The sequence below is a fragment of the Theropithecus gelada genome, chromosome 5 (genome assembly GCF_003255815.1).
Source record: "Theropithecus gelada isolate Dixy chromosome 5, Tgel_1.0, whole genome shotgun sequence".
Lineage (NCBI taxonomy): Eukaryota > Metazoa > Chordata > Mammalia > Primates > Cercopithecidae > Theropithecus > Theropithecus gelada.
In genome coordinates, this window is record NC_037672.1 from 4,722,404 (window position 1) to 4,746,066 (window position 23,663).

The 23,663-nt window shown below is 54.9% G+C and overlaps 1 protein-coding gene across 7 annotated transcripts in view; it reads left to right on the forward strand.

The window, feature by feature from the left end:
- The first annotated feature begins 664 nt into the window (after positions 1–664).
- ABLIM2 (actin binding LIM protein family member 2) overlaps positions 665–23,663 on the forward strand; it is a 193,437-nt gene continuing 170,438 nt past the window's right edge. For all 7 annotated transcript variants that reach the window (XM_025386403.1, XM_025386398.1, XM_025386399.1 and 4 more), the window contains exon 1: positions 665–849. In XM_025386403.1, the coding sequence (XP_025242188.1) occupies positions 840–849 (10 nt within the window). In that variant the 5' untranslated portion in view covers positions 665–839. The remainder of the gene's footprint in view (positions 850–23,663) is intronic.

Below are 23,663 nucleotides of genomic sequence, written 5' to 3' on the forward strand. Positions count from 1 at the left end.
CCTCCTCCCCTGTGCTGGGCGCCTGATGTCACAGGGGAGCCGGTCACCATGGGGGCTGCGGCTGGGACTGCGCCGAAGTGAGTCGCGCCACCTCTCCCGGTGCACCTCCCAGCTGGGCGCCAGCCGGCGAGGAGCGACGGGAGCCTGGGGTGGGTGGCGAGGCGCGGATAGCCCAGGCCCAGAGGTAGGAAACCTGCGCACGAATCCCCACCAGCGCAAGCCTCGCCGACAGATATGGGGTAATCCTGCCCGCGCCCCGCCCCCCGCCTCAGTTTCCTTCTCTGTAAACTGGGAAAGAAGAGTTGGCCCAGAAAGTGTTCAGGCGCCTTGTAGCTCCACGACTCAAGAAGAGCTGCACGAAGCTCGCTTTTCCCTGCGCCGCTCTCCTAGCGACTCCCGGGCTTCCGAGAGCGGCGATCCTCAGGTCGCCCCTCAAGCCGTGGCGACAGCTCTGCAGAGATCTAAGAACGATTGCGAAAGGCCTCAGCCGCCGTCGCCCGTCTGCGCCTGCGCTGGTAGCGGAGCATGCTGGGACTTGTAGTCCTCTCTTCCGGCAGCTTGGGAAAGAGGCTGAGCGGCGGGTCGAGGCGCCTACACTTCCCAAGGTGCTTCCGGGAGGCAGGGAACACGGGGCGGGGCCGCCATGAGGGGCGTGGTAGTGGGCGTGGAGTGGGCGTGACCTGCGCGCCGTGGGGCTGCGGCGGCGCTGCCTGGCTTTGCGCAAGGAGCCGGCGCGGAGCCGGCGGGCTGGCGGAGGATAGCGCGGGCAGCGGCACCTGCGGGCCGGAGGGTCTGGCTGCCGCAGCGCCGGGCCGCCCCGACTCCAAGCTGCTGCTGAGATGAGTGCAGGTGAGTGCTGGGGACCGAGGGACCAGCGGGTCCCCTCGCTGGATCGCGGCGCCGGAAGGGCTGGGTGTCATTCGGCGGCTGCACCTGCAACGCCGGGGAAAATCACCCAGCGGCTCCACCCAACTTTTGCTCCAGGATTTTGCAGCTGCGAGGGGCCAGAGCGCAGTCTCCTGCCCTGCGCCTGGAACGCTTAGCTCAGTGGCAGGGGCCGGGAATCCTTTCCCAGCGCGCCGGCCGGTGTGGCTGCGCCGGGCTGTCTGGAAGGCGCCCCTTCTTTGCTTCTCACGGGGGTCCGGGTTGTTCCAGGCTGCAGAAAGCGGTCAGGGTCCGCGCGAAGAGCCGGGGCCCCAGCAGACCTAGGCACGCAGAGGCGAGATGACAGGCGGGGCTTTGCAGCCGGGGGAGCCGCCCTTGCGCTGCTCCGGCAGCGCCTGGGTTGGGGGCGTCAGGCCGACCCTCGGCGCCCAGGACTCTCCGCAGCAGATCTGGGGACCCGGAGCCCGCATGTGTCAATCCCGGCCCCGACCCGATCTCTGCGCGTCTCCAGCCCATCGTCCCTGCGCGTCGCACCGCTGCCTTTCCCGCCGCACCCACCCTCCGGGATCTGACAGCCTCTGTGCGGCGCTGGAAAAATCCCACAGCGCTGGAGCCCAGCCGCGCCTTGTGCTGTGGGGGAAACTGAGACTTAGAACTGGAGCCCTTGGCGGTGAGCCCCGGAGGCGGCCTGAGGATGCCCGGATCTGAGAGCCTCCTGGGGCCCGCATCGGGCTGAGGGCTTGTCGTTGCATTCCTGGCAGGGAAGAACTGTCACCCCATTTTTCAGGGTGTGACCCGAGGCGCACCAGGCTTGAGTCACTTGCTTGACTCAGGAAGGGGGGCGGGGATTCGAACCCGGTGCTCCCTGACTCTTGTGCTCTTTCCTCTAAGCCTGTCGCGCTAGGGACTGCAGTATGGCCCTTAGCCATGGTGCAGAAACCAATGGGGACAGCCGCTTCCCCTGGGGGAGATCGGACTAGGGAGAGAATGTGTTTAGTAAGAGCTTCCTGTGGGCTGTAGGCCTAGAAGGGAGCGGGGGCTGAGGGACCAGGGACTCCCCTCCCTGGGGAGATTGTCTCCCTCCCCCTTCAATCCAAGGAAGGAGGGACTGCGTTGCAGGGAGCCTTTGGGAGTAGCTGAGCGCAATGGCAGGCAGTCGGAGGCAGAACCCTTTGGAAGAGGATTTCTGAAATGGCCAACCTAGTTATCTGGGGGTGGCTGGGCAGCAGGGCACCCTGAGACTTGGCAGAACCGCCAGACACATTTATCTAATGGCAGGTGGGGATAATGGCTGGGTGCACACAGAGTAATTTTGTGCTTCTTGTGGCCATAATTGATACCTGTGGTCCCCCCTGTCATCAGGGAGAGCCTCAGAAGCAGTGTTGGCATCTCCCTTCTGCATCTGACGAGAAGAGGTGTGGGGGCACTGGGGCAGTTGCAGGCAGTGACTGGGGTTTGAACCATGGTGGCTGCCTGGTGGTCTTAGGCATAGGTGGCACCAACCGGAGCTTGGCTTCCTGACCTGTAAGAGCAATAGCATTGCTTGTCTGGAGGGGACAAGGTACCACATGAAGAGCCCCACACCTGGGAGGGCCTCAGTAGTTTGGGATGGTCATTGCTGGGTGGCCAGCTCAGCTCAGCCCCTCTGAATCAATCCAGCCCTTTGGAACTGGCAGTGTGTGTGCTCTCCGGGCCACCTGTCGCCCCTGCCCAGCCCTGTCCCCAGCCGATGATGTGCACAGCAGGCATTCCCACCCACACAGTGGGGGAGAGCAGACAGCATGGTCCCTTGTCCCTGGCATGTGGGCTCTAATGTCCGGCCACTGTGTATGTCTGGCAGGACAGGAGCTTCCATCGTCAACAAGGGCAACAAGGGCAGGTCCCCCGTGGCCCTCCCCACGCCGGCTGGCAGTATTCCAGAGCTCAGCACTGGTAGGAGGGGCTGAGCATCATCTCGTCCAGTCTCCAGCTGCCCAAATAGGCCGGAGGCTCAGAGCCCAGGACGACCTGTGTAACCCTCCTGGGTTGCAGGCTCCCCATTCCTTTGGGCTGTGTGCACATCTTCAGTGTCATGACACAGGGTGCCTCCAAGATGACCCGGGTGTGGATTGAGGCCATGTAGTTGCCTTACTTTTGTTGCCTGTTGATTTCAGGTGGCTGGGGCGACTGTTTATATAGCACATGGCAAAGTGGAAGGAGATGGTGCCTCGTACCAGACAGGCCTGGATCCGAATCCAATGCCCTTGCTGTGGGGCTCCCCCTGCCTCAGTTTTCCCAGTAGTATGGCGGGCAGGCCTTTAGGTCTGAGTGTAGTGCCAGTCCACACATGGTGAGCCCAGCAGGTGATGATCAGTGTGGTGTAGCTTCATCTCACTGCAGCCCACGTGGTCACAAGGGGGGCCAGCTGAGGGTGGGGTTGAGGAAGGTACCTGAGCTGGGGCATGGGGCGGGGTGGGGGGGATTCCAGTGCCAGGTCTGCCACCAGTCAGCACCAGAACCTTGAGCAAGGCCTGTGCTCCTACTGAGCCTAAATGTCCCCCTGGGCAGCCGCTGGCCTGGCAGGTCAGATTTCCCCAGGTGGACAGAGGCTCCTGAGGGGTTGTGTTAATTTGCTCCATAACAAAGTACTAAAGACCAGGTGGCTTAAAGAGAAGACACTTATTTGTTTGCCGATTCTAGAGGCCAGAAGTCTGAGATCGAGGTGTCAGCTGGGTTCCTTCCTTCCAAAGCCTCTGTCCTTGACTTGTGGATGGCCGCCCTCTCCCTGTGTCCTCGCATGGTCTTCCCTTTGTGTGTGTGTATGTCCTAATCTGTTCTTCTTATGAAAACCCCAGCCAGGCCGGGCGCGGTGGCTCATGCCTGTAATCCCAGCACTTTGGGAGGCCGAGACGGGCGGATCACGAGGTCAGGAGATCGAGACCATCCTGGCTAACACGGTGAAATCCCGTCTCTACTAAAAATATAAAAAATTAGCCGGGCGTGGTGGTGGGCACCTGTAGTCCCAGCTACTCAGGAGGCTGAGGCAGGAGAATGGCGTGAACCTGGGAGGTAGAGCTTGCAGTGAGCCGAGATCACGCCACCGCACTCCAGCCTGGGCGACAGAGTGAGACTCCGTCTCAAAAAAAAGAAGAAAAAAAGAAAACCCCAGCCAGACTGGGTTAGAGCCTACCCTCATGACCTCATGTCACCTTAGCGGCCTCCTTCAAGGTCCTGTCTCCATGCATAGTCACATCCTGGAGTACTGGGGGTTAGGACTTCAGCACATGAATTTGGACAATTCAGTCCATAACAGGGGTGCGGGTCCAAGGGAGGCCTGGTGGCTGGCTCAGCCTTCTGTTTCCATGTTGCTCTTAGGATCATGGAGCTGGAAGGGATGTGAGAAATGCTCCAGCCCAAGCCCACCCACCTGCACAAAGAGGGAAACCAAGGCTTAGGGAAGGAAAAGCAGCTGCTCAGGGCCAAGGAGAGGATGTGGCAGAACCCAAACCTGAGCCCTAGTCCTCGGATTGGACGGTGCAGATCCTAGTATTTGGAACAGAGACACGTTTCTCCACCTAATCCAAGAATGGGCAGTGACGTAGCCACAGACACGTTCATCTCAGTCTTACTAGTAACAGCAAGAAGTTAGAAACCACCAAACCGTGGAAGTCAGTGATGGAATATGAGCCACCTGTTCCATCTCACTCACTCATTATTCAGCAAAAGACGCACAAAATGCCTACTATGAGCTGATACGGTCTGGCTGTGTCCCCACCCACGTCTTACCTTGAGTTGTAATAATCCCCACGTGTCAAGGGCGGGGCCAGGTGGAGATAATTGAATCACGGGGGGTGGTTGCCCCCATACTGTTCTCATGGTAGTGATTAAGGCTCGCAATAGCTGGTGGTTTTTTAAAGGGCAGTTCCCCTGCACACGCTCTCTTGCCTGCTGCCTTGTGAGACGTCCCTTTGCCCTTCCTTCGTCTTCTGCCATGATTGCGAGGCCTCCCCAGCCATGCGGAACTGTAAGTCTGTGAAACCTCTTTCCTACATAAATTACGCAGTCCTGTGTATGTCTTTATTGGCAGCATGAGAACAGACTAATACGTGAGCCCACGCTGCTCCAGGCCCTGGGATTCAGCAATGGACGAGAACAACCCAAAATCTATGTTCTCTTGAACTTACATTCTAATTGGGCGGTGGGGAAGTCATGTATATGAAGTTACTATGCATGTGAAGAGCTAACTGCGTATGTAAAGAATTTCTAAGGTTAGGAGAAAATGCTTAAGAAAATAGGTTTAATTGGCAGGGCGTGGTAGCTCACACCTGTAATCACAGCACTTTGGGAGGCCAAGGCGGGCTGATCACGAGGTCAGGAGATTGAGACCATCCTGGCCAACACGGTGAAACCCCGTCTCTACTAAAAATACAAAAATTAGCTGGTTGTGGTGGTGGGTGCCTGTAGTCCCTGCTTCTCGGGAGGCTGAGGCAGGAGAATCACTTGAACCAGTGAGTCGGAGGTTGCAGTGAGCCGAGATTGTGCCACTATACTCCAGCCTGGGCAACAGAGCAAGACTCCATCTCAAAAAGAAAAAAAAAAAAGAAAAGAAAAAAGAAATTTATTTATTTATTTATTTATTTATTTATTTATTTTTTGAGACGGAGTCTGGCTCTGTCGCCCAGGCTGGAGTGCTGTGGCCGGATCTCAGCTCACTGCAAGCTCCGCCTTCTGGGTTTACGCCATTCTCCTGCCTCAGCCTCCCGAGTAGCTGGGACTACAGGCGCCCGCCACCTTGCCCGGCTAGTTTTTTGTATTTTTTAGGAGAGACGGGGTTTCACCGTGTTAGCCAGGATGGTCTCGATCTCCTGACCTTGTGATCCGCCCGTCTCGGCCTCCCAAAGTGCTGGGATTACAAGCTTGAGCCACCGCGCCCGGCCAGAAAAAAGAAATTTAATTTAGAAAACAACAAAACAGCTGAAGACAAAATTGTATGTCATATAGGATGTCAACTCTACAAAACAGTGAGGGAGGCGATGTGTGGAAGTGCCATCCATGCCCATCTATAAGTGGTGGGAGAAGGAGCCAAGTTTTCCCTCTTCTGCACCTTTTTACTTTCCATGTGTTTCCCAAGTTTTCTTCATTGTGTGCCCTTTTCTTTTGTACTGAAAGATCAGATGGAAAGAAGAGAGCACACTCTGCCTCCAGCTCTGAGAAGGGCACGCGCTGGTAGAAACCCACGACTCCAGGAGAAGTCTGGCGATTCCGTTCTGCAGGGTCACTGTCTGCTGCATGGGATGGTGGTGTCTCCCGGCATTGAGGGAGCTTAGCCCAGGCAGCTGCACCGCTGCCAATTTTCCCCTGCCTGATGCCGCTCTGAATGAGGTGCAGCAGAAGCCAGACCCTCCTGACCCAGAAATTCATCTGAGATTGTATCTGGAGAGGACTGCCGTTGCCCAGACATTGGTAGTCTCTGCTTAGCCTGGTCACCCCCAAGCTCTGCCCTGTTCTCCTGTGATGTGCAGGGTTCCTTCCTAACATGGCCACCCAAGATCCTTTGACTCTTTATGGTTTCTGTCAATGAGATAGTTTGGGGGTAGATAGGATATTTTCTGGAATCAAGTCTTGAGTTTGATGAACTCTTGGAAGGTCCAATCTTACTGTCCCAGAGAAAGGTATGTGTCCCTGACTCATGGAAAAGCTGCCTGAGCCACACCCTGGGCTTCCAGAGCGTCATCTGGGTCCTGGGAGACCTCTGAGCTCGCAAGAGGAAATTGGCAAGACTGGGAGATGAAGGGACCTGTCTTGTCGCTGGCCCTTTAAGCAGGCACTGCCTGTCCTTGAAGCCAGACCAGGCTGCTGGCCCGATGCCATCTACCAACCCCAGAGCCTGGATTCCACAGCCCCTTCCCTGCAAAGATACTCAGGGGCCTTCCTTGCTGCACCCCTTGGCTGTGCCTCTGCCTAGGTAGGGCTCCGTAAAACCTACCCTGAAGTGGGGTCTCAGGCTCACACCCATCCCTGCCACTCGCTATCATGATCAAAGACCAGACCTCTGTGTCCTTCTTTCCATTGCTGCCCCTCCCCAGGATCTTGGTAGGGATGGAGGGTCTCATGAGCTGATCAGCCTCTGCCTGGCACGTGGAAGAGGCTCCCAGAGCTTGTTAAAATAGTTATGATAGGAAAACATGGATCACGTCTTGGGGTAGCTCCTAGTGCTTGAGGCTGATCACATGGGTCCTGCAGTCATCCCTGCATGATGGACGCGGCTGTCCCAGTCCCAGGGAAGCCCCGAAAGAGCAGCCCTCTGAGGCTCACACCCAGTGCAGGGCAACCCGAGTGGAGCAGTCTTAATTTACTCAAGGAATTTTTCCATCGCCAGGGCTGCTCAGCGTGTCTAGGGTGTCAGGCAGCACCCAGGTAGGACAGGCTTAAATGTCGCAGAGACCGTGGCTCATCCAGTGCTGCCCTGGGGCCTGGGCCAGATGCTCATATAGGTTTCCTCCCGGGGTCCTCGCAGCGCTGCTCAGAGCAGCCAGTGCCATCTCTGCCTACAGAGGAGGAAATGCCTGCGAGTCCCGCCCAGGACCTGGTGTCACGTGATTGGTAAATGGCAGAGCTGGGATTTGAACCCCAGTGTGCCCGACTCAGCCACAGACATGCGTCTCCCCGGCTGGGTGGGCTCTGTCTGCCTGTCTCCCACCTGCGTGCTTTAGCTGGCTGCGTTGGGGGATTTGTTGCTGCCTCATAACGTGTGGCTAAGTGTTGGTCTGGATGAAGCCTGGCCCGTTTGGGGGCATCGTGATGGTGCTTCTTGGTGGGGGTCTCACACAGCCCATCTTCTCGCCTGGGCCGTGGTGTGTTATTCCCATTTTCCAGGTGCAGGACCTGCCAGCACAGAGCCAGGAGGCAGGACTAGACCAAACCCACCTCCTATGGGGGTTCCTGCCTGGGGTCATTGCATGGCCCCTGTGACTCACCCTCAGATAGCCTGGGCCTGAGAGGGATTTTCACCACATTGAGCCCATGCACCCCGCGCCAGACTCTTGACCCTCTGGTCCGGCTCCCCCGCCCCTACCCCGAGTCCTGCATTCCCCCCCCAGGGCCCATCTGTTCCACTGAAAGCGGTACCTCTCCCCCTGCTTACACAGCCCAGCCCAGCCCAGCAGCGTCTCCAGCCCCTTGCCTAGACCTCTGTGATCTTGGACAAGTCATCATCCCTCTGTGCCTCAGTGTACCCATCTGTAAAAACAGGGCCACTGCCACCCTCAGGGGGCGACCCTGCTTTCTTCTGATACCGCCGCCCCACCCCACCCACTGTCTGGGTGTGAGGCCTGGCCACCATTTCGGGGGCCCTGATGCACCTGCCTTTCTCATCTGGCTCTCGGAGTGCTCCCGGCTGGGTGAGCCGTACTTGGGCTTCGCGCTAAGAGTCTCTGGCGTGGAGGGAGGTGCCTCGACACCTGTGGGTTAGCGGCTTCTGTGGATGTCCGCCTGGAGCTCGAGCTAGGAGGGCAGCTGGGTCTCTCGTGTCTGTGGGAAGGACTGGGGTGGAGGAGGGGGCTTTGGATTCTGGGGTGCGCACTGGTCCTTGGGGATTTGGCACCTGGCCCTTGTGGGTTCCAGGGCTGGCTCTGGGACTTCCTGCCATCAGCAGCTTCCAGGCCTAGAACAGACAGGTCTGCTGCAGATAGCGAGCTGGGCGGCTTCATGCCACTTCCCTTGGCTGAACAGTTCCAAATGTGAGGGGGGCAGTCTGGGTGCCTCAGAAGGTGCGCTGGTTTTGGGGCTGGGTACACCTGGGCTCTATCCCCTAATGTCCCTCGCTAGTTGTGTGCTTCTCTGAGCAGATTGCTTAACTGCCCTTTGCCTCAGTTTCCCCACATAAAAAGTATGGGTGATGACAGCTGGTTTCGAGGGGTTACTATAGACTCAGAGATGCTGAGTGAGAGTCAAGGGCCTGGGCACAGCAGGCACCAGGGAACGGGCAGGGTGGGCTTTGTCACAGCTGTAAATACCCTTCACATTTTGGGGACAAACCCAACGTTGTACCCTGTGAGAGCCGCTTTGGCACCATCGGCCACACCCCAGGCTGGGTTCACCGCTTCCCCTCCCCTTCGCTGGTCCTGCTGTCTCCCCTGCCAGTCCCATCTCAGTCCTGTTTACAAGGCTGCAGCCCAGTGCCAGGAGGAGCACCGTCTCCAGAGAGCCGCCCAGCTCCCAGTTCTTCTCGGCACAGCATCCTCAGGAGGTGTGGTGTCTTGAGTCATCGGTCTCAGCTGGAAGCTTCATTTTAGCTGCATTCTACTGAGCAGTCCCCATCCCAGGCGGCAGCAGTGGCTCCCCCTGCCTCCTGCACGGAGCTCGCATCCTGTGCTGGAAGTTTGAGACTTTGGTTTCTCTGTGTTTAGAGCGACGAGTTAGATGATCTGGCAATGTGAGTCCAGCCAGCACACCAAGAAAAGTGCTCAGTGTCACTGCAGCTAGCATGCTGGCTCTGTCCCCACTGGCGTCTGTCCTCAAGGCACGACAGGGCCTTGTACTGGCTCCCCGGAAAGCCACTCGGGTGGAATGAGAGGAGGCATTTCGTGAACACCCAAGGAGTGGAGGATGAGTGATGGGTGGAACTCCATCCCCAGTTCAGCATGGCCTCCTCATCTGTCTGCCGTCATTCCGGGTGAAGCACTCACAGCCTGGCCCGTCTCTGACCCTCTGCTTCTACGGACCTGTGTCCCCAGGATCGCACATGGAAAATGACATCAGTTGATGCTGCAGTTGGACACGAAGTGCCTAGAATGAAGAATTCCAAGGACCATCCAGACCTTCAACCTGGCAGCCAAGTTTCAAATGCCCAAGTTTCAAATGCCTTTGCCCCACAGCTGTCTCCATTTAGGCTCCCTGAGTAGGTACAGCTGGAACTTGGGCACAGGTGGCTTACCTGGGAGGTGACCCCAGGAAGCATGAAGGAGGTGTGAGGAAGGTGAGAGGGGGAAGGGAGGGGAAGCCAGGAAGGGGCATTTGGATGGGGGGCACCACTCTGGCAACTGGGGACTCAGTCCCACTGGGAGCCTCTGAATCGTCCCACAGAGGGACCAGCTATGTGGGGTCTTTCTCCATAGGCCCCGTCCTGTCTGGGCGTAGGGCCAGTCCTGAGTGTGAAGTGCTGGGGAAGTCTCAGCCTAGGTCCGGGCCTCCTCTGTGTCCAGCAGTCAACAGACCCCCGCAAGGGCTCAGAGCTCTTCCAAAATCTTTCTCCTGTCCCTCCATGACTATTTATTAAGCACCTACTCTGTGCTGTCTTTGCCCTGATCCTTTTTTTTTTTTTTTTTTTTTTTGAGACGGAGTCTCGCTCTGTCGCCCAGGCTGGAGTGCAGTGGCCAGATCTCAGCTCACTGCAAGCTCCGCCTCCCAGGTTTACGCCATTCTCCTGCCTCGGCCTCCCGAGTAGCTGGGACTACAGGCGCCCGCCACCTCGCCCGGCTAGTTTTTTGTATTTTTTAGGAGAGACGGGGTTTCACCGTGCTAGCCAGGATGGTCTCGATCTCCTGACCTCGTGATCCGCCCGTCTCGGCCTCCCAAAGTGCTGGGATTACAAGCTTGAGCCACCGCGCCCGGCAGCCCTGATCCTTAAACAGCCTTGCATTCTTCTTGTCACCGTCTGTCTGCCCCCACTCTCCTGGAGTCCCTCCTCCTCTCCCTTTCAAGGCTCTGCCAGACTCCAGGGCCTCCATGAAGCTTTCTTCCCATCTTTAGGCCCTCCGCTTCCCTCCCTCCTCTGAACTGGTGGACACAGACCAAGCTGGGGTTTCCTGCAGAGATTTGCGTCTGCTCCTGCCTGCTCTGCAGCCTGGAGCTGGGAGCTGCCCTCTCTGAAATACCTCCTTTTGGATGGTGCGGGGTGCTGAACAGTGGACTCAAAGGTGCCCATGTCCTAATCCCAGGCCCTGTGACTATGTGACCTCGTGTGGCAAAATGACTGTTCAGATGTGACTGTGTGAAGGATTTTGCCACAGGGAGACTGTTCTGGATTTCGGGGGGCCTGATGCTTCTCGCTAATGGGAGGCAGGAGGCCCAGGGAAGGGAAGGCGGCAGAGAGGAGAGAGAAGTCTCCACGCCTGGCTCTGAGGGTGGAGGGAGGGGCCCCGCACCCAGAAACTCGGGTGCCCCTAGAAGCTGGAAGAGGCAGGGAAGCGGATCTGCCCCGGAGCTTCCAGAAGGCCCCAGCCCTGCACCCTTCACACTCTGACTGGATTTGCCCTGGTATCTGGGGACCCCAGATCTCAGCGTGGCCTGACTCTCCCTGGTGTCTGGAGACCCTGGGCCTCGGCACAGCTGGACTCTCCCTGGTGCTTCCAGATCCCGGGTCCTGGCGTGGCCTGATCTCCCTGGTGCCTGCGGAGCCTGGGTTTCTTGGTGCACAAGCAGCTCTGGGAGGAGGTAGGGGTGGTCTAATGGAGAGGCGGGGGACTGGGAACCAGCCCAGGCCATGCACCCCCTGAGCCTTGGCCTCCTCATCTCTGTTGGGGTTGGGCTTTTCCTAGAGGATCTTTCCGACTCTGAGCCCATGTGTGGTTTAGGGCAGTGGACACCTTGGGATGTAGCATTTGCTTCCAGGCAAGCAGGACCCTGCTGTGCACGCCCACGGGGGAATGGCTTACGTGGTTCCCCAACATGGACCCAGCACTGTGCCCGGGCCCTGCACTGTGATGTGCTTTCACCCTGTAATTCTTACATCAGATCTCCTTGCTTGGGACTACCAGTATTCCCACGTCACAGGTGAGCAAACAGAGGCCCAGGGAATTAGGTAACTCTCCTGAGGTGATTCAGCTGTGAAGCACCGTGCCAGCTGCAGAACCTGCACTCCTAACCGTGGTGCACCATGGCGCCCCCTTGTCCTGAGCGACTCCCTCACCTCCTGTGGGCCCTGCTTCACTGTAGGCCCAGAGCCCCCTCTGGAATCCAGTGGGGAGGCCTCCCCAGGACCTCAGTGCTCCTTAGGTCACCTGCAGCTGCAGCCGTCTCATCCACCAGCTCATTCTGTCCCCTCCAGACATGCTGGGCCCTTCAGAACCTGCCCGTCCAGGGCCGCTGCAGGAGAGCTGCTGCTGCACCGCTGCTGCCTCCTCTTTTTCTCCCTCTCCCCGGCCTCCTGCCACCCCAAGCCCCTTCTCTGCCAAGGAAGGTGTGCATCATGGGCTTTGGTGAGGGTTTCTCCCCTAGCAAGGTCGGGCCACTGTCCATTGGTGCCTGCCCACCCAGGCCTCAGGGAACCACACCAGAGTTTGGGGTTGGTCTCCAGCTGGGTCCTGACTCGTGCCCCCTCTTCTGGGATATTGGGCCTAGGGCTGACTTCGTGGTTAAAGGGTGATTCACACATTAAAGAAAGGATTTTATGCAGGTCTGTGCCTCGCTCAGGGAAGGTGGCACAGCTGGAGTGCCGGGCAAAGGCCACCTGTGAGTGTCTAGGGGCTGCCCTCACCAGTGACCGCAAGCCCAGGGGCTTAAAGCAAGAGAAGGCGTTTCCTCCCAACTCTGGAGGCCAGCAATTCAATGTCAGTGTCGGAGGCTAAACCTGGCGCCAGCAGCTCCCACCAGGGCTCAGGGGAGGCTCAGTCCTCGCCCCTCCAGTTTTGGTGGCTGCCAGATTCTGAGGTTTGTGGCCACATTGCTCCAATCTTCAAGGCAGTATCTTCAAACCTCCCTTGGCTCCATCTTCACGTGACTTCTCCCCTGTGTATGTCGTCTCCGCTCCCTCCTCCCCATGAGGACTCCTGAGATTGTACTCGCGGCCCACCCATAGAATCCAGAATCATCTCCCAGTCTCTAGACCCTTTATGTAATCACATCTGCAAAGACCCCTCCCCATTTAACTGTATATGTCGCAGGTTCTAGCGATTAGATGTGGGTATCTTCTGGGGGAGGCATTACTCAGCCTGGCACAGGTAGTCTCTGGGTACATCCTGTTTATGGGGTTGATACCTTTTCTTCTCCCTGTGGGGTCTCTAGAATGGATGAGAAAGTGAGAATGACTTCTCATAGGATAAAAAAAAAAAAAGTTACTCGCTAAATTTAAACATCCTGGGAGCTGGATCCTGTCACAGACTGTGGACAGGAATATCAATTGGTCCAGTCTTTTGGGAAACAGGTGAAACATGTGGAGTCTTAAATACATTCATGCCTTTTGATGGAATAATGCGACTTCTGGGAATCTCTTCTGAAGAAAGGTTCTGAAACAGACATGAATTCAGAAATAAAAAGCCATTAATTGCAGGGGTTGCATACTCTGCAACGTAAATGTCCAACCGCAGAACGCTGGCTATGGAAATTCCTGTGCATCCATGGCAGCACTTCTCAAACTTCTAGGGCCTCAGGGCTCAATTATCGAGGACCCCAGGGAGCTTTTGCTTATGTGCATTGTATTTCTTGATATTTATTGTATTCGAAATTAAAACAGAATTTAAAAAAATATTTGTTGACTCAGCACGGTGGCTCACACCTGTAATCCCAGTGCTTTGGGAGGCCGAAGTGGACAGACCACTTCAGTTCAGGAGTTCAAGACCAGCCTGGGCAACATAGTGAGACCTCACCTCTACAAAAAATAAAAAAATTAGCTGGGCATGTGCCTAGTCCCAGCTACTCTGGGGACTGAGGCAGGAGGATCGCTTGAGGCTGGGAGGTTTAGGCTGCAGTGAGCCATGGTTGCGCCACTGCACTCCAGCCTGGGTGACAGGGTGAGACCCTGTCTCAAAAAATATATATAAATAAGAATTGAAAAATAAAAAATGTGTTAAACTGCAAAAGGACAATGACTGCTTTGCATGTTAACATAAGAGCATTTTTAGTGAGCCGAGGTACTGCTTTACAGCTTTGCAAATCTCATTAATATCTGGCTTTGTAGGTGACGGCTGGATTCTGATGTCTGCCCTGAGTTAAATCAGTTGTGATGTCACGTGTCACGCGGCCTCTGCAAAACTCCATTGCACACTCAGGAGAGAGTGACAGTGAAAAGGGAAACCATATCTTAGTGTTGTTATTGAAAGGATTTTGACCACTAAACCCTGTATGGGGTCCTGAGGACCTCCCTAGACCACACTTCGAGAGCTGCTGATAAAAGATGGAATATTGTGCGTTAAAAATATTATGAAGCATGAATAAACTATGTGTGAAGGCTGGTAGTAGACGAATACAGGACACATCATTTTTTACAGTCTGCAAAATATGCAGAAAAACATCTCGGAAAAAAAAAATGTGCTAGGATCATGGGCAATTTTCCTTTGTTCCTAATGCTTTGCTGCTCTGTGTTTTCACTGCTTATTCATTTTAAGGACGTGCCAGTGGCGAGTTTGCTCAATACTAGCTCTCAAGGACACTCCATTAGGAAGCAGCTGTCAGCCTCCCCGGCAGCTGGCCAGGTCCTCTTGCTCTGAGATTCTCTATTTTGGGAGGTGGACTTTCACTGTGGAGCTAGGGCTGTGAGTGGTATTGACATGTTACAAGCACAGGGATCTCAAGTGTGTATGTGTATGTGTGTGTGTGTACACGAGTGTGTCCTCGGGGGATAATTTAGCCTTCGGTTATAAAAGAGAGGGAGTTCTGCTCTGGAGCGAAATCCGTGGTTGCCAATGAGAAATGAGGAGCTGGTCTGAGATTTCATGTCCTCAGCTGGAATGCTAGCACCCAGCAGGGCTCCGGCAGAGAGCTAAATATATCCTGGGTGCGCCGGCAACCTCAGGAACCCTCGGCGCTGAGCGGAGCGGGACCCAAAGGGAGTGATTGATTTGTCTAATGAAAATCAATACCTGGCCGGGTGCCGTGGCTTGCGCCTGTAGTCCCAGCACTTTGGGAGGCCAAGGTGGGCAGATCACCTGAGGTCAGGAGTTCAAGATCAGCCTGGCCAACATGGCGAAACCCCGCCTCTACTAAAAACACAAAAATTAGCTGGGCGTGGTGGTGTGTGCCTATAATCCCAGCTACTCAGGAGGCTGAGGCCGTCCCTCACAATCGCCCTCCCAGATAGGTCTCCTGTGGAGGCTTGAACCCAGGAGGCAGAGGTTGCAGTGAGCTGAGATCACGCCACTGCACTCCAGCCTGGGTAACAGAGTGAGACTCTATGTCAAAAAAAAAAAAAAAAAAAAAAAAGGCCAGGTGCAGTGGCTCACGCCTATGATCCCAGCACTTTGGGAGGCTGAGGTGGGTAGATTACCTGAGGTCAGGAGTTCAAGATCAGCCTGGTCAACATGGAGAAGCCCTGCCTCTACTAAAAATGCAAAAATTAGCTGGGTATGGTGGTGTGTGCCTGTAATCCCAGCTACTCGGGAGGCTGAGGCAGGAGAATCACTTGAATCTGGGAGGCGGAGGTTGCAGTGAGCTGAAATCATGCCACTGCACTCTAGCCTGGGTGACAGAGCGAGACTCTGTCTCAGAAAAAAAAAAAAAATCAATACCTGCCATTTACAGAGCACCTAGCGACACTGGGCATGGGAGCAAGGCTGCACAGCTGGATCTCTGACACCACAAAGCCCTGTGGGGTGATGTTACTGCTCCCAATTTGCAGATGAGGGCGCTTGGATAAGACGGGAGGCACGACCTGCCCCAGGTCACACGGCTGGTAAAGATGGGAGGTGGGCTTCCCATGGGCATGCCTGCCTCTCAGAACACCCACCCAGTGCCGCCACCTCGCCAGAGCGTGTCTCCCCACGGGTTCTTTCAAATTCTAAGGCCAACAGGGAACAAAGAGTTATGTGCCTGATAAAAAAAAAAAAAAAAAAAAAATCCCTTTTGCGGATGGTGCATTTTTATGCTTTCCAAAGAGCTCACGCTTCTTGATAAAAGGGTGCCCGGCGGCTGGTATAGACAGCAGCATAGCGGGGTCATAACACGGGCTGAGCGCGGGCTGCGTCACCTCCGTGAGTCCTCTTCACACCAGGTGGCGGGGTGGGGAACAGTGACTCCCCATTTTACAGGTGGGGACAAAGAGGCAAAGTGACACAGAGAAGCCTGCCCCAATGCAGCCGTCGGGCTGGCACTGGAGCTCAGGCTGTGTCCTTCCAGACCCTGTGCTCAGCTGAATGGCACCCTCCCTCCCTCCATAATCTGCATTAAATGTGGGTCAGCTTCCTGCCAGGCTTTCACAAGCCTTCTCTCAGCTCAGCGCGGGAGTGCGGGAGTCGTTTTACGTGCTGTCTGCGTATTTGTGATTCTCCTCCACACCTTGCCTTTCAAATAGAACAGGTCCCCCAGCGGCGGCCCTGGCATGAGGGACAGTGCCATCACCTCACCGGGGAGCCGTAGGGGGTGGATGCGGATTCTGGAAGGGACTTGGAAACTCTCTCTCTCTTCTTCCTTAAAATGTGACCCACAGCTTCCTAGGAGGTTGACAACTTAGAAGGAGGATTTTGCTGGAAATTGGGATTTTACCAGGAATTTCTGCCCCAGCCCCAAGGGCTGCTTCCCCCCTGAGGCTCTGCTCGCAGCTTTGATCCCTTCCCTTCCCCCAGCTCTGCCAGGCACCCCTGTGGCCTAGCAGGAGATCCCAGCAGGACTTTGCTCTGGATTTGGGAGGGAAGGGGCCATCAGGCTACAGCTGGCTGCTCCTTGGTGTTGACCTGGGAAGCCCCCAAGGGGTAGCTTTCAGGGTGGGGGCTGGTGGTTTCTCCTGGGACCTAAGTCCTCCCCTCCAAGCACCTGTTTCCTCAGTGAGGACTTGCCGCTCCCTGAGGAGACAGATACCAGGAAGGATACCCCTCACAGAAGACCCCCCAGCCTGCTGCAAAGGCTTGGCCCCACCCCAGGTCTCACGGGCAGCCATGTCCTCTAACACGAAGCCAGGCAGCGTCCACAGGCTTGGCGGGGAGGCTAGAGGTGGTGTGTTCCCTGGAGCACGTTGATCCTCTGGCCGGGCACTGGAGGCAGTTCTTCCCTCCAGGAGCACCCAGTCAACAAAGAAGGCATGCAGTAAGTGATGACACTCTGTGAAAGCACTTCTCAGGGAGGGAGGCTGTGGGGCCAGAGAGAAAGTGAACCTGGCCTGAGAAATCCTGGCAGGCTTCCTGCAGGAGGTGACATCCAACCAAGTAGGACTTAGCCAGACAAAGCAGTGGGAGAAGGGTACCTGACAGCAGGGACAGCTGATGTAGAGCCCCTGAGATGGGAGGGAGGGGGTGTGTGAGGAACTTCATCCATGCCCTGACCTTAGGCCCTGGGTAGGGTGCAGGGTGCAGGGCTCTACGGTGCTGTCTGCCTTTTGTGCACCGTGGTCCTCCGGTACCTCCCATAGCAACTGGCTGGTAGTACGTGCTCAGTGACAGTGTAGGGAACCCAGCCTGGGGGCCCTGGGAGTCGTGTCTGGGGGAAGCTCTTTCCTTAGAGGAGCAGAGACCCCTGACAGTACAACACGCAGGTGCCTGGGCCTCAGCCTGGGATGCTGTGGTAGAGCTGGGCAGGCCCTAGGAGATGCATTTGCAGACACCCCCCACTCCCGCCCCCACCCCCAGTTTGGGCACTGTTGACATTGACACCCCTTTCAAGACGTATAGCCATGAAGAAAGGGGACAAGAAGGACAAGAGCCGGTATTGCCAGGATCAAGAGAGGATTGGGCCTTTGCAGATGGGAAGCGGGGGGCCTGCAGTGGGGAGGGAGGCTGGCTGAGGGTGTTCAGGGAACAGATGCCAAGGCCACATCCCTGTGCCTCCCCCCTTGTTCACTGAGCCCTCCCACCTTCCCCAGACCTGAGGTTCCTCGAGGGCTGGGCCAGGCTGGCGTCCTCACTGAGGGCTCGTTGACCAGAAAGGGATGGTGTCCTCGGGGAGGGCAGGGTCCAGAGAGGGGACAATTGGTGCTGCACAATTGCAGGAAGTGGCAGCTTTGTCCAGCCGTGCAGGGGAAGAGTGAGAGCCGTCAAGGGCAAGGCCGCCGATTTGGGAGCCCTGGTCCCCCTCTGTGCCCACCCTGTGGTCACAAGCACACATCAGGGGTGCCAGCGCCCCGATGCACCGTTCAGCAGCTGGCCCCAGCGAGCCCGTGCAGCCCACCCACAGCCCGTGTCATAATTTCACTCAAGAGCAGCGGAGGGCTGGGGTGGGCACCTGCTTTGAGGCTTAGCAGCATCTTGTTCAAGCTAGTGGCTCTTTAGCTCCTGGGCCAGGGAGGGCAATAGGGAAGCCAGGTGACCAGGACATGTGCCCTCTGTGCCTGAAGGTGGAGAGTCATCATAATGGACTCTGCCAGTGCACCCTCTGGGCACTGGGACCCTCGGTGCTGGCCCCAGGGGTGATGTTGGGGCAGTGAGGTGAGACAGAGCCCATGCCCTCAGGCAGTGCGGGCAGCAGGAGAGACCAGCTGGGAGCAGGCAGTCACAGCAGTGGGGGTCGGTGCCACAGAGACTGCGAGACCCAGACACTCTGGGAGGGGCTCGAGCCGGTGTGGAGACCCGGGCAGTGTCCCGGCCCTTGCTGTCCCAGATCCAGTAAAGAGGGTTAGTTATGCCAGGAATAGAACCCTCTATTTCCCATGGTACCACCTGACTCAGGGTAACTCAAACAGCTGCGCCACTAGAGGCTGGGCTTGCAGCTGGAGGGAGGTGGGCTGGTCACAGTGCCCCGCTGGCCCCAGGATGACATGGCCAAGCAGCTTGTTCCCCTCTGCACTCATGGTTAGGTTTTCTGGTGGGCTCCTGCAGGGAGCTGGGGGGCCCCTCCCCCTCTTCTCAGTCCCAGGGTGCATGTATTCTCTCTCTACTTGAAGTACAGGTGGAGCGTTTGGCCCCACACAGGTGGACATATGAAATTTTAAGAGGGACCCTAGCTACAGTGTGGCAAGTGGCACTGGTTGCAAATTCTCCTTTTACTTAGAACTCACAATCGCCCTCCCAAATGGGTCTCCTGTGGACAGATCTACACATCAATCTGCTCCTAACATCAAGCACAACTGGCTGACATTAGAAGCAGATCTATGTGCTCACTCCTGTAATCCCAGCACTTTGGGAGACCAAAGCCGGAGGATCATTTGAGGCCAGGAATTTGAGACTAGCCTAGGCAACGTAGCCATACTCCATCTCTACAAAATAAAAAATAAAAAAGCATAATCTATGCTTAATATTAAGCATAGCCTCCCTTCCCCTTTTATGGAATGTGTTTGGCAAAGGTCATGCCCTGGGTGCCTGTGAGCTTCAGGCCGGCGGAAGCTAACGGTGGGGAAAGCCGTGAAGGAGGTATGTGTGGCTGCGGTTTGCCGAGGAGGAAGAGGGGCTGGTAATTAACTGCAGGTCATGTCTGGGGCTTGGACTTGTGGGTCTTATAATCCATAAGATTATAGCTTTTGTTTGCTCAGGGCCAGGCACTTCGATGTTTGTGATCTCTTTAGAGTGATTCCAGAATTCTTAGAGATACTTAGGGCTCTGGGGGTTGGGGAGAGGGGGTGGCCAAGGTCACATGACTGGGAAGAGACAAGGCTATGATGTGAGCTCAGGGCTCTCTGTTCCCAGTCCCGGGCCCTTCCCGCTACCTGGAGATGACTTGCAGGATGGCGAGAATATCTAGACAGGTGAGGCTAAGGCAAGGGCAGGTCAGGGGGCTGGAGACAGGGGCAGCGTCCACCTGATCCTGAGGTCAGGTTCAGTGGCCTTGGAGACCAGCCCACAGCTGCAGGCTTTACCGTGGGTTTTAATGAGGAAGAGTTCTAGAAAAACACCATTCACACCACCCGGGCCTCATCTGCATTGGTCCAGCTTCTGATTCTTCAGAGCTCTTCTTGGCAGCCACCTCCCTGCCCTGAACCCCACCCTGACTCAGGAGCTGCGGTAAATGCACTCTTTTCTGAATATTATCAGCCCCTTCCCTCCTTTTGTATGTGTCTGGGTGCCACTCTGCTGGCATCCATGGGACCTTCAGGAGGCCCCAGCTCCCCTGGGTCACTGCCCTCTTGTGTATTATCTGGGGTCGATTTTACCGTCATTGCTTCCATCATCAGTAGCAGCGGTCATGGGAGTAACGGTGTCACGGACAGCAGTAGCAGCGGTCATGGGAGTAACGGTGTCATGGACAGAATGAGCGTTTGTTTTTGAAGGGGCAGTTGGTTAAAGAGAGGCTGCATGTGGCTCCCACATGCAGGCAAGGCCCCCGTGCCACTGTCATCTTTCCCCCATGCTCCCCACCATGCATCCAAGCCTCCGGGTGGTGCATGATGCGGTCCTCCTCTGGCACTGTTTCACAAAGTTCCTGCCTGGCGTGAAATCCCCGGCCATGGCTGATGCCTTACCAGCCGTATGGGATCCCACTGCATGGCTCCCTGTGGTGTGTTTGACCACATTCTCTCTTTCCTTCACCAGATGGGGAGCATTGCTTTTGTTTTGTATTTTTTTCTTCATTTTATTTTAAGTTCTGGGATGCACGTGCAGGACATGCAGGTTTGTTACATAGGTAAACGTGTACCATGGTGATTTACCACACCTATTAACCCATCATCTAGGTATTGAGCCCCGCATGCATTAGCTATTTATTCTGATGCTCTCCCTCCCCCCACCCCTCCAACGGGCCCTAGTGTGTGTTGTTCGTCTCCCTGTTTCCATGTGTTTCATTGTTCAGCTCCCACTTATAAGTGAGAACATGCAGTGTTTGGTTTTCTGTTCCTGTGTTAGTTTGCTAAGGATAATGGCTTCTAGTTCTATCCATGTCCTTGCAAAGGACATGATCTCATTCCTTTTTATGGCTGCATAGTATTCCATGGTGTATATGTGCTGCATTTTCTTTATCCGGTCTATCATTGATGGGCATTTGGGTTGATTCCATGCCTTTGCTATTGTGAATAGTGCTGCGACAAACATACACATACATGTATCTTTATAATAGAATGATTTGTATTCCTTTGGGTATATACCCAGTAATGGCATTGCCGGTTCAAATGGTATTTCTGGTTCTGGATCTTTGAAGAATCAGCACACTGTGTTTCACAATGGTGGAACTAATTTATATTCCCACCAGCAGTGTAAAAGCATTCCTATTTCTCCACAGCCTCACAAGCATCTGTTGTTTCTTGACTTTTTCATAATTGCCATTCTAACTAGTGTGAGATGGTATCTCATTGTAGTTTTGATTTGCACTTCTCTAATGATGATTGACGTTGAGCTTTTTTCATGTTTGTTGGCCACATAAATGTCTTCTTTTGTGAAGTGTCTGTTCATGTCTTTTGCCCACTTTTTGATGGGGTTGTTTTTTTCTTGTAAATTCGTTTAAGTTCCTTGTAGATTCTGGATATTAGATCTTTCTCAGAAAGATAGATTGCAAAATTTTTTTCCCATTCCATAGGTTGTCTGTTCACTCTAATAACAGTTTTCTTTTCTTTTCTTTTCTTTTCGAGACAGAGTTTCGCTCTTGTTGCCAAGGCTGGAGTGCAATGGTGTGATCTCAGCTCACTGCAACCTCCGCCTCCTGGGTTCAAGCAATTCTCCTGCCCTCAGCTTCCTGAGGAGCTGGGATTACAAGTGCCCACGACCATGTCCAGCTAATTTTTGTATTTTTATTAGAGATGAGGTTTCGCCATGTTAGATAGGCTGGTCTTGAACTCCTGACCTCAGGTGATCCACCTACCTCAGCCTCCCAAGGTGCTGTGATTACAGGCATGAGCCACTGCACCCAGTCTCTGATGATAGTTTCTTTTGCTGTGCAGAAACTCTTTAGTTTAATTAGGTCCCGTTTGTCAATGTTTGCTTCTGTTGCAATTGCTTTTGATGTTTTTGTCATGAAATCTTTGCCCATGCCTGTGTCCTGAATGGTATTGCCTAGATTTTCTTCTAGAGTTTTCATAGTTTTGGGTTTTACGTTTAAGTCTTTAATCTATCCTGAGTTAATTTTTGTATAAGGTGTAAGGAAGGAGACCAGTTTCAATTTTCTGCATATGGCTAGCCATTTTTCCCAAAACTATTCATTAAATAGGGAATCCTTTCCCCATTGCTTGTTTTCTCAAGTTTGTTGAAGATCAGATGGTTGTATATGTGTGGTCTAATTTCTAAGATATCTGTTCTGTTCCATTGGTCTGTGTGTCTGTTTTTGTACCAGTATCATGCTGTTTTGGTTACTGTAGCCTTGTAGTATAGTTTAAAGTCAGGTAGCATGATGCCTCCAGCTTTGGTCTTTTTGCTTAGATTTGTCTTGGCTATATGAACTCTTTTTTGGTTCCATATGATTGTTTTGTATTTTAAATTTTATATTTTATTGTGGTTAAATACATTTACCCTAAAATGTACCATTTTAACCATTTTTAAGTATACCGTTCAGTGGCATTAAGTCCATTCACATAGTTGAATGATGATGCAGCCATCATCACTGTCCACCCATAGAACTTTTTCATCTCCCTAAACTGAGGCTGTGTCCCCATTAAACACTCATTCCCCATTCTCCCCCATCCAGCCCCTGTAACCCCCATTCCTTCTGTCTCTGTGGATTCAACAACTCTAGGGGCCTCCTATCAGTGGAATCCTGCACTATTTGCCCTCTGTGATTGGGATCTCACTCAGTGTAATGTCTTCAAGTGTCATCCATGTCATAGCCTGTGTCAGAATTCCTCTCCTTTTTAAGGCTGAATAATGTTCCACTGAATGGCTGGGCCGCATTTTGTTTATCAGTTCATTTGCTGAAGGACACCTGGGCAGCTTCTGTCTCTTCACTGATGTGACTAAGGCTGCTGTGAACATGGGTGTGCAGGTATCTCCTAGGGAGGCTGCTTTCTGTTCTTTGGGGTAGATACCCAGAAAGTGGGACTGCCGGATCAAATGGCCATTCTCTCAAGTTTTCAAGGGCCCACCCTACTTTTCCATAGTGGCTGCACCATTTGACACTTGGTGGGGGCATCTTGAGGGCAGGACTGTGTCAGGCTGGCCTGTGAGACCTGTGCACAGGGAGCAACTCCACAACTTGGCTGAGGGACTGTGATGTGGCTGCATCTCGTCAACTGCACCTCCCATCAGTTCCTCATCACACCCTGTGCCCGGCCAGGCTGAGCTCTTAGGTGCTCCCATGAGTGCCAGGCCCTTCCCCAGCCCTGTGTCTTTGCACAGGCTCTTCCCCTCGTGGGACGCCCCCTGCCCAAGGCCTGCCCCATGGGGCGCACTGCCTGTGGCCACTCCCCAGGCCCTCAGCCGCCCCCACTGTCTTTGTCCCTGTGAGGCGTGGGCTTGTCCACTTGTCCGGGATTCATGACCTTTCTGTCTGCCTTCCTTGACCAGGGACTCCCAGAGCAGGGACTGTCTCGCCCGGCTCAGGATCCCCTGAGCCAGTGAGCCCCTGAGGCAGAGTGGGGGGTCCCAGCACCTGCTGGGGACTAAGGGTCTGAGCAGTGCCCACATCAGTGTATGAGTCAGCCCAGCTGCCGTGACAAATACCACAGCCTGGGCGGCCTATGAAGACAGACGCTGGACTCTCACACTTGTGGAGGCTGGAAGTCCCAGATGGAGGCGTGGAGAGTGGGCTCTGTTGGAGGCCGCCTCCTCATAGATGGGGCCTTCTCACTGTGTCCTCCCACGGAAGGCGACAAGGAGCTCTTTGGGCTCTACCCTCATGACCTGATCACCTCCTGAGAGCCCAGCTCCTAATACATTGCCTTGCGAGTTAGGATTTCATCACACAAATTTGGGGGCGGGGGGCACAAACATTCAGACCATAGCAGCGAGTGAAGGCCTTGGTTTCCTGAGGCCTAAGCGGGGAGGCCCCGCCGTGTGCTCTGGAGAGTTGCAGCTGGACCCGAGGCCACCTGGCGGGACGTGGCACTAGGCAGTGAGACGTACATTTAGCCACACTGAGTGGGAAAATGT